The sequence below is a fragment of the Cynara cardunculus genome, assembly GCF_001531365.2.
Source record: "Cynara cardunculus var. scolymus isolate 2C chromosome LG 8, CcrdV1, whole genome shotgun sequence".
NCBI lineage: Eukaryota > Viridiplantae > Streptophyta > Magnoliopsida > Asterales > Asteraceae > Cynara > Cynara cardunculus.
The window spans coordinates 15,588,150-15,599,553 of NC_037535.1; the positions used below are offsets into that span (position 1 = coordinate 15,588,150).

An 11,404-nucleotide genomic window follows, 5' to 3' on the forward strand; every position below is an offset into this window, starting at 1 on the left:
AGGATAGGCCTGTGCCACGGCCCAATCACGTGCAGAGCTCATCCAATCAGAGTACCTGTTGTGCATGGCTTTGGTCCATAATAAATGAACCGTGTCATCCAGCTCAAGATCCCATTGGAACTTAGCCTACACACACAATGTTTGTATAAATGTAAAAACAATAATCTTGTATGTATAATGTCATTAAAATGGTACACCAACCCTAAAGCGCTGGAACATCAAGTCACGTGCTTCCTGAGGTACTTCCTTCCATCTATGCCACGGACCAGCAAAGGAAGACCTGAAGATAGTCGTCATCTCTCGGATAACATGGGCATCTTTAAACTTGTACAATTAAACAAWTATTTTCAACACAAAGACAGTCATATTAATTTATTATGTAATACAAAGTCTTATACCACATCTACTTACCCATGGCCTAACAAAGACAGATGTCTTCAGTGGCTCGGATGACTCGGTGTCAGCATCTCTAGGTTGGGGCCTCTCCTCGACCCCGAACCTGTCGAAGCTGGGGTCGCCACGGCCTCCTATTGATCATCTAAACCGCGAAAAGCGGTGTCCGAAAACTCTACAATGTCATCGGCACAGGCATAATTGCTACCCCTACCATACATGGGGCTGCCACGGCTCCCATGACGGCCTCTACCACGATCTCGGCGTGACATCTCCTGAAAAAACAAACATTATATTATATCATGAAAAAAGATAATGACCAATCGCGATTATATATGTACAACTGTTAAATAAGCATACAGAAGACAAGCTACTCATCAGAAGAATGATCAGAAAACATCGGTTCATCTTCATCATTTGAATCATCATCTATGTCTTCAAATTTTGGTTCATCTTCGCTATCTTCGTTCGATTCGTCGCCACATTCAAATTCTGGTTCATCTTTGCGAGGGATCAGCGAGAGATTCTGAATTTTTGTCATTTCTCTCGCTGATTTGCGAGGGATTAGCGAGGGAATTTGCAGAAGAAACTTCCCTCGCAAATTAGCGAGGGATCAGCGAGGGAATGATTTTTTTGGTATTTCCCTCGCTGATCCCTCGCTGATCAGCGAGGGATCAGCGAGGGATTGTTTCCTTCGCAGATCAGCGAGGGATCAGCGAGGGATTGTTTCCTTCGCAGATCAGCGAGGGATCAGCGAAGGAATGAGTTTTTTGGCATTTCCCTCGCTGATCAGCGAGGGATCAGCGAGAGAAATTTTCCCTCGCAGATCAGCGAGGGATCAGCAAGGGAATGAGTTTTTTGGCATTTCCCTCGCTGATCTGCGAGGGAAAATTTCCCTCGCTGATATTCGTTGCTGATACCTGGTTTTCTAGTAGTGAGTCTATTGGATATAATATGAAAGATACAAAACAGTTTACTACACTGCTAATTATACGTGAGACTATGAGGTCATACACTAATAGCTATATAGAATAAATAATATATTTATGTGTTATATATTATTATTTGCCAAGTAGAATAAATAAATAAATAATTGGTTACTTATTATTTACTAAATAAAAGTGAATTAAATAAAATAGTTTATTTAATAAAGTAAATAAATGAGTTTATTCAATAGCAATATAATTAATTAATGGTAATTAATTACATGGTTTGAGTTGGCATGAAAATTTGAAAAGCCCACCTAACATTATAAATGGCCGTTTACCAAACACTTATCCGATAAGTGCTTACCATTAAAATTTAACACCATGATTTACTTATCGGGTAAGATTTTAGTTCACTAAAACGACATCGTATGTAACAATTTACCCGGTAAGCTTTTACTGTGGTAAGAGTCGTCGCCCTTCCTTACCGGGTAAGATTATGTTCCTTGTCTCGCTCTTGCCGGGTAAGATTCTTGGTCCTTACGATATTTATCCGGTGAGGTAATGTTATTTGATAAGTGCTTACCCGGGTAAGCGTTTGGGTACAAGAGGAGACAACTTGGTCATAAAAGATAACTACCCATAATACTGAAAACCCTAATGCCTCTTTTCTCCTTCCCTTCCCTTGGTCGACGAAGACAAGCAAGAAACATAGGAGAAAGATTATCTTTGATTACTTGGTGTCTAGCAGAATTCCGTATTTGCTCGTGTGGATAATGATATATAGTCGTAATCAATCGTGATCATCATCTCCTACTTTAAAGGACCCCGAACATCCTATGAGTTGATGTGTTTGGTTGATCATTAATGTTCTAACTGGATCCGGGCTTTTGGGGTTCATAAAATTTTAAACTGTTAATTTTCCGCTATGCAATGATTCCTTAATTGTTTTTGAATCGTTTAAACCGCAACAGAATGGGCTCAATTCCAAACATTTGATCCATAATAGGGCAATAATTTACCATCTTATATCAACGCTAAATTTCTTACTTATCTTGTTTCCAGTGAAATATTTTTGTTTGATTTCGTTCCAAAGTTTTTTTGCCGTTTTGATATTTTTGTCACATCTTCTTTTGCCACCTTCTAAAACCTCCACCGTCAAAGTGCTCCAACTTAACGATGTCGCATGACATTTGTTGAAGATTCTTGGTTGTCATATTTGCTTGGAAATTGATTGTGTTTAGGTTGTTGGTTTCTGGGTACTAAATTAGGCTAAGAAAAGAGTTATAATAAACTACCACTTGTTGCTTGCTTTTAAGGCGTGTAACTGTAATCTCTATCCTTAAAACAATTTCGTCCTTTGACGAATTGCTTCCCAAGATACAATGAAGCAACGTATGTGGTGCGATTATCAACAATGCACGGTTGGTGATAATCCACGTGAACTAGTAAGTAATCAAGGATTTCAAGACACCAAAAAAGTGTGTTTCTATAGCCACACACTTTTAAAGGTAATTTTGTATGAGAGAAAAGTGAGAATTTTCTACATGTTTTGCAGAAAAAGGATGTTAAAGTTGGTGACTCTTCAAACAGTCACCATTTGTTACACTAATCCAAACTATCACCAAAAGTGACTTTTCAACTGGCTGCCTTTTCCTTTTGCAACGCCTGTCCCAACTGTCACCAAAAGGTGAAGAAATAACGGATTCCTTGTCTATAGAAATGCGTTGAGAAAGTGAAGATTTGGTCATGGAGATACAGAGATAGTACTTGAAGATCCATGGCGATGCCATACTCAAAAGGGAAGAGACTCATAGGCGAAAAGGGTTGTCTATTCCCTTGCGACATCTGTCCATACTGATACTGTCACCAAGGGTGACTTTTCGGAAAATTGTCTTTTCTTTTTGTGACAGTACCTGTTGAATCTGTCACTTATACCTGCTTCAGGTTTCATTTTGGTCCTATGTGGAACAAAGTAAAACCATTAAACTTAAAGCTTCTCTTTTCCCAAGACTCGACCCAAAACAAATAGAAACTTTTTATACTATTTTGAAAATTTCCCCAATATTGTCGTTCAAGTCTCCAAAGTCTGACACTGAATACTGAAATATTAAAGGAGTAAAACACTTGTCATTAAAAAAGAGAAATTTTTTTGTATTCTGATACTGAACATTTCATACTACAACAAAATTAAAATTGGGTTTATAGGACGTCCACAATCTTTAATAGTTCTAATAAATCGTTTTATAAGACTTAATTTATATGACCAAAATATAAAACGTTCTATTTAAAGGCGTTGTTGTAAGTTTATATAACGTTTTTGGGCGTCTTAACAAGTTTTTGAGGACATTTTTGAGAAATTGTCCGATAAACTCAATTTTTTATAGGACACTTGTTTTTATAGTATAGTTTTTCAAATAGTGTTCTATAAAGTTGATAATGAGACGCTTTATATTAAAAGTGTTCTAAAAAACTTATTACGATGTCAAAAAAACGTCATATAAACTTATTACAACACTTTTAGATAGGACACTTTATTTTTTTGGTCCTATAAACTAAGTCTTATAAAGAGATCTATTAGAACGCTTAGAATTTAGAAATGTCCCATAAACCCGATTTTATTGTAATGTATGATAACCCTGAAGACTAAGAATGTCTAATGTTGAAGCTGACGAAAGGAAGACTAATGTTGAAGATGGCTCAAACAATGATTTAAGTGCTCATCTTGTGATTCTGGTTGACCTTAAATTGAAAAGTTGGTTTAAGAATATAGTTCTCGTACCATATCCCAATGATCACTGTCATTAACTATTGTACCCAAATTCTCAAGAAAAGTTTATATCTTCTACACCAAATTGCCTAAGTAAATGAAGTTCATTGCACAACTTGAACTTCGTTATTGTTTCTGCGGGTTTGATCAATTACAAATAAAAAATAGAGGATAATCCCCATTACATAAAATCACCACAATCGTCAAAAATTTATTGAGATTCTTAACACAAACTTGCCATACCAAATGCGAGAAGTTGTGCCCTCCAATCTCGTTCACCATGAGAGAGAGAGATCAAACAATCACACAATACCACCAAAAACAGCAATAGCCAACCCCAGTGTAACTAGGGACATAGTCGACGAACTAGATTTACCTATCGAATTAGGCTTACTTGCTGTGGCACTAGTAGGAGAAGATGTTGGAGATGACATAGAAGCTAATGGTGATGAACCCGACTCAGATGGAGTCGGAGCCAACGTGGAAGAAACTCGTTGAACGTTAATGTCAAGCTTTTGTCCGGCTTGGCAATGGCCTGGGACTGCACAGAGGAAGTAGTGGTGGCCGGAAGTCTTGATGATGATGGTGTCATTGCCCGTAGAGTGGGTGGTGATGGGTGCCGAAGCATTGCAGGACCTATAATCGGCATGGGTGACTTGCATCACATTGTGAAACTGCTTGTTGTACGAGAAAACTGAGATAACAAATTTCCATGAAATCTTGTCAAATTCTGGTGAGAAAACTGCATTACTTTATGACCAAACTTTATAATTCTTATGAACCAGATTTTTTGTTTTGTTTTAAATCGCGCTTTATAATCTTTATTAACCAGAAAAAATGAATATTATCAGTGTATCATTAATTTCATACAATTAGGCTATCAATGTAATAACAAAACACCATGATTGTTTTGATAAAAATATCATGGATACCAAACAAGCAAAGCCAATAAGTAGTAGAGATCAAAGGTCATTGGCCTAGCGGTACCCGGTTGCGGTTGCCTTCCAACAGTTCAAGGGTTTTAAACTTAACCAAAGATTAGGAATATCTGCGAGTGTTTATCATATATAAATATTATATACTTTAGAAAAAATCTAACATAGAGGTAAAGACTCAAGATTTAGATGTCACGAACCTCTTTCTCAAAACTCATATATTTTTTGTTTAAAATGTTATAATACATTTTTCGTTCATAAAGTTATAATAAGCGAACTTAATTGTATAAAAAACATAGTTATACTAAACATCTCAAATTTGTTTGGAGAAGACAATACAATAAATTTGATTTTATAAGATGTTAAATATATGCAAATATCGTAATAAACTGATTTAGAAGACTTAAGTTTACATGATGAAACGATTGTCCGTCTTATGTAAATATGCTACAATAAGTTAATTTATTAATAAGACGTTTTTTAATTGTTCTAACAAGTATTTTATGATAGTTATAAAAAATTGTGCCCTCCTATATAAAAACGTCCTAACAGTTGTATCTCATATATAAAAATATTACAATTATATTTGTTTTACATGACATTTTGAAGAACCCTCTTATAAAGAGAGGTGTATATATGCCACTTTTTAGAAGTGCTATATAAAAGGGGCATCAAATTGTGTGTCATATGTAAAAGCATTGTAATATATTTATAAGATGCTTTTAAGCATCTTATAAGGCTTTAGGACACTTTCGAAATGATACGAAGACATGACAAAAATGTCTTATATATAAAGCCTACATAAAGATGCATTTAAATAGTGTCATGTGAAAACAAATACGACACTTTATTAAAAATATCCTATAAACTTGTTAAAACGTTTAAAAGTGTTTTATAAATTTATACAACGTTTTTACACATGATGCACGATTGTTTGATCTTATAAACTGAAGTCCTATAAACTTAAGGCCTACAAAACCATCTTTTATAACATTTAGACATTTTTGACCTATGATATATCGGATTTCATTGCGATGAATACGTATTTTTATAGCATAATGTTACAGAGTTGTCTCTTTCGATGAGTCATCACAATAAGCTAAAATGTTAGACAAAATCATGAAGTAAAACACCATCAACTACGAAATGCTTTCCTATAAAGACAAAGCATTAAACTTGAAACTTTAATACGTAAATCACGAAAAAGATCATAGTGTTGCAGTACAACATACATGACAATAAAGGAGCACTATACTTTTGGAATGCAATAATTCAGACGTGATAATAAAGTAGAACTACTTTCGAGAATGCAATTATTAGAAATTGAATTCATCAGAACCAAGCCATTCATTTCTTTTAAGTTAAATTATATACATCATCATGTAAAAAATGTCTAAACGTCATAATAGACTGTTTTATAACACTAATTTATACGACCAAACAATAAAGTGTCATGACTAAAGATGTTGTAATAAGTTTCTATGATCTTTTTGGGCATCATAACATGGTTTTTGAGATATTTTTATAAAGACGTGTTATTTTATGGAACACTATTTGAAAAAGTGTCTTATAAAAATAATTGTCCTATAAAACATATGTTGATAAGATATTGCTACAAATATCATATAAAATAGATAATACGACGCTTTTATATAAAGTGTCTTAAAAACTTGTTAAGACGCTCAAAAAGTGTTCTATAAACTTATTACATCTTTAATTATTACGCTTTATTGTTTCGTCTTACTACCATAAATCTTATAAATTGGTCTATTAAGATATCTAAAAATTATTAACATTCTATAAACTCAATTTTATTGTAGCATGGGTTTTAATTTTAAGGACACCTATATATCGTCGTTCTTAAATGTTTTAGTAAAATACTTGATACAAGTTTTAATTGTATAGAACCAATTACTATGCATATTCAAAGATTCATTCTTTTTTCGTAGTGATTTTTGCTTCACCAAAAACAATCATGAAATTGCCTATCAAGTCATTAAAATATGGAGAGTAAATGTATGGTAGATTTGACAAGAACATGTATATGCTTTTATGTTCGAGTCTTGGAGACATATTACATATATATATATATATATATATATATATTACATATATATACACACACACTAAAATTAAATATGAGATTCTATACAATGTAGTAGTTGATATATAATGGAGAGGGCAAGAAAAACACAAAAGCTTGAGACACTTCCCAACAATTTGATCATGTTTACACCTTCAAACTGAGATTAATTACCATTTATAACCCTTTGGCGATCATCGCATATAAATACCACATCAACACACAAAATGAATCCAACCATGATTACCCCTAAACCCTAAAGATAACCAAGAAGTAAACAAAGGATAGGAGATGAAAGGATATATAACTTAAGAAGGTACATACCAATGGTATCACCAAGTTGGAAGGTTTTAGTAGCAGCCCACTGCTTGTAATTAACGTTGCCGATAGTGGTCCATCCAGCGGTATCGCCAACCTTATACACAGCTCCAATGGCTGTGTGCATCAATGAACCAGAAACCACCATGGATATGAACAGTGCAGCTACTGCCATCTTCTCCATTTCTTTTATAATATAAGTGGTGTTGGCTGATGAGAGCTGGCTTAGAGGCAACTCAAGGGTCTAAACGTATTTATAAGGATATTTGTATGTGTGGGAAGGGGTCTTTGTCTTTATAAGTGGTGGTTGAGTCATTTAACTAGGCCTTCTATTGTTGGGTGTATGTTCATAATAAAGAGTAGATTTTACTTCTGTAATGAAAATGCCCTACGAGGGTTGATTCTTATTACACTACAACAAAAATTGATTTTATTATAAGATATCTAAACGTCGTATAATAAAATATTTTATAGGATTTAGAGCATCTGTTATAGGTATATCTGCTATAATTTCTCTCTTCTTCTAAATTTGGAGATTTCTCTATTTCATCTTTTTTTTCCTCTATAATTTATATAGAGGAGAGTTTAACATACCTATTGAAGAAATTTCTCTCAAATGTCTAGAATTTCTAAAATTATACGTAGCTGCTAGAGATGCTCTTAAGTTTATATGACCATGGTCGGTCATATAAAAGGTGTTACAATGGTTTTTATGATTTTTTTACCAATATTTGTAAAAACATAGTGTCATATCAGCTAGTTTATAGGACATGATCTTTTTACATGACACTTTAAAAAATAGAGTGGTATAAAATAGCTTATACGACACTTTACTTTAAAATTGTTTTTACCAAAGTTGTTAAAACATCTAAAAGTGTCCTATGATACTTGCTGTACCACTTTTAGGTATGACATTTTTTGGTTTGGTCCAATATATAAAATTAAATCATATAAAGTATTTTATTTGGATGGTTAGACATTTTAGGCGTTTTATGAAACCAATTTTATTGTAATATCATATTTAGTTTTTTATATTGTTTCAGGGTTTGCAATTGTTAAAAATATGTGGAACCACTCTTGATTTTTTTTTCTAAACAAAACGTTGTAATTGAAGAAGGGAATTGAAACTTCCGACATATATAATATACATAATTTGATAAACATGTGTAGTCGACGTAAAATTCGAATCATATATAGTGTATTCGTAATGTTAAATTTTTTTATTGGGTATAATTAAGTACGTATACCTTGATTTATCATCATATATGGTTGGAACGATTTAATGATGACAGACTACATCAAGAATATAATGGATTTGGTAGCAACTGTAGCAAGTAGGAAGACTTGAAAGCAAAGGATGTTGTGTTGTCTCCTTGAGGCTTGCACACTATTATGTGATGTCATCATTGCATTCTACTATCACATTAAAAGACAACTAGTAATCCATCATCTCTCTTTATTCTTTTGTATATCACATTGGAAGTGTACTCAAACCTAAATACGATGTGTTCATAAAGAAGTTGTGGGTCGGTATTTGTCGATGAACACAAAGGAATGATCTCAGTCCTAAATCTATACTATCTAACAAAACAAATTTAACAAAAGTCTTAAAGTCTTAAAAAACTAAATGACCAAGATACCCTTTATTTCACTTTTTCACTCCCTCCTCTCCTCATATACACTCACCCTCTCACAACCCGATTTTTTTTTAAATTATAATTTTAAATTTATACTTTATACCCCTATAATTAGTTAATTAATTTATTTTACGTCCTTTACTTTTAAATGTTTCATTTTAAATCTTTATCAAATTAATATACATAATCGTATATCAATTAAAACATGTTTAAAAAATACATTTTTATTTTAACAAGTTACACCATTATAATCGTCTTGTTAATACCTTCGAAATGAGTCTAATATTGAATAGTTTTTGACTTAATTACATTATTATATATACTGTGAAAAAATATTTTTAATATTTACGATTTATACTTTTATAGTTATTTATTTATATATATACTATATATTTTGGGGTTAGGTTGTCCAAATTGCACTGTATAATATGTTCTGAATTAATATGTTCTTGGGTTTTTTTGAAATATATATATATATATATATATGTATATATATGTATTAATTCAACCTTAATCTGAGTTTTTGGACAAAAAAGAGGGTAAGCAGTTGAAATTTCATTCTAAAACCCATCTTTTTTGGTCTTTTCATGGCTTATGATCTGTTAAATTTGTATTTTTTTCTTTATTGGTTTTGAGTGTTTATCTTAAAACTCAAGTTTCTTGGTTCTTTGCTCTTGGTGTAAATCGAACACATTTGTGGAGTCGTTTAAATATGTTGGATTTTAAATATATTGGATTTTAAACTGTCATACAATTTTTTTAATCGTTAGTCTGTAATTGGAACCATAACTCTTATTTATTCAAATTTTATTAATATGTAAAGACCAAGTGTAACATATATCATCGTTAAATCTTATCTTATAAAATCAGTGGAACTTCAAAATCGTTAAAATTTATGGCTCCCGCCGCATTGCGCGGGTACACAACTAGTAAACAAGTGAAACCGAAGAGCAAATATGATCCGATACAACAAATGCAGAAAACAAGATTTGGCAATGTGTTAACAATGATCCGCACACATATAAGTGTTTGCGAAGTTCTTAAAATAGTCTAATAGTTTTGTTAATTTGATTTTGATGGGTTTCGTGTTGTACCATACAAGTGAAAATATTGTGCAACAAAAGTGGATAGATAAATGGAACTATTTTTTTTCTATTGAGTTATTATAAGTGGTGGGGGTTTTCTAGAGGTGCAACACACCCTCATACATGCGTGACCATGGCCCATGGGTGTGGGTGCATACAATGTGGCATTTTGATAGCACACTTTGCACTTTGTCAACCGCTTAATTAAAGCCGCCAATATTTCTTTTACACTTGTTATAATTAATGACGCATATCATTGTAAATTGTTGCAACTGCTTGGTAATGGTTTGAGTGGTTTAAGATGCCAACATATGCGAGAATTCATGAAAGTGTGATACGGAACATGTATTTGAACTGTCGTGACATTTCGAAGCGTTCTTTAGTGTTTGTTCCAACAAATGCGACAGTTTGAACCATCACCGGAAGTTGTTGCGTGTGAAACTGTCAACATGGTGATGGTTCAACGGGTTGTTGCTAAAGAGATGGTTCAACTCTCAAGCCAATCTAGCAACCAAAAAGTGGTGGGGTTGGTTGCCACATGTCATAATACTATTGATTCTTTTATTTATTTTTTATATTATTAATTATAAGTAATGTTTTATTGAAGGGTTAAAAAGTGTTATAATGGTTTGGGATTGAAAATTGTATAGGTGGATGAGAGATAAATTAGTTTTTTTTTTAAAGTAAATTGTGGATTTGGTCCCTGTGGTTTACACTTTCTACCCACAGTGATCTCAAAATCAAAATAAATACAGATTTGGTACCTCTAGAACTCATTTTCGCATTCATTGAGTCCCTCTCACCAACGACCTGTTAAATCCCTTCGTTAATAAATGCACGTCCCCATCACATGAGGGGAAATTTCATCCTTTTGGTGTTTCCCTCTCTTTTTAGTGCATATCCAATATTTCATTTTAACCCTTACCTCATTTTCTTCCTTCTCTCACATGATTTCTTCCCCAACCTGCTTCAAGGACACAAATCCTCTCCAATGATGGTTCAATGTTAGTGTGATGCAACTGGTATTATTAAAACTTCATGGACAACAACAAATGAAGGAAGATGCTTCTAATGTTACTCAAGAATGATAACCAATTTCCCATTTTTGTAGTTTGCCTAACTGTTAGAATCCTTGATTTTGATTTTGATTGGGAACAAGTTGTGGATTCATTAGCTGGTATGAAGGGCCTCTATCTCCTCGAGCAATGACTATAATTTCTGGTTTATTGAAATCTAAGGACAAGGTTAAAGAAAACA

At 33.2% G+C, this 11,404-nt stretch overlaps 1 protein-coding gene across 1 annotated transcript; it reads right to left on the bottom strand.

Moving 5' to 3' along the window:
• Positions 1-4,147: 4,147 nt before the first annotated feature.
• On the bottom strand, positions 4,148-7,684 carry LOC112517060 (mavicyanin). Its single transcript, XM_025124371.1, has 2 exons — positions 7,432-7,684; positions 4,148-4,783 (listed from the first exon to the last, which is right to left on the bottom strand). Exons 1-2 carry the CDS (start codon positions 7,607-7,609, stop codon positions 4,392-4,394), a joined length of 570 nt encoding a protein of 189 aa, XP_024980139.1. The 5' UTR covers positions 7,610-7,684; the 3' UTR covers positions 4,148-4,391.
• Positions 7,685-11,404: the final 3,720 nt, after the last annotated feature.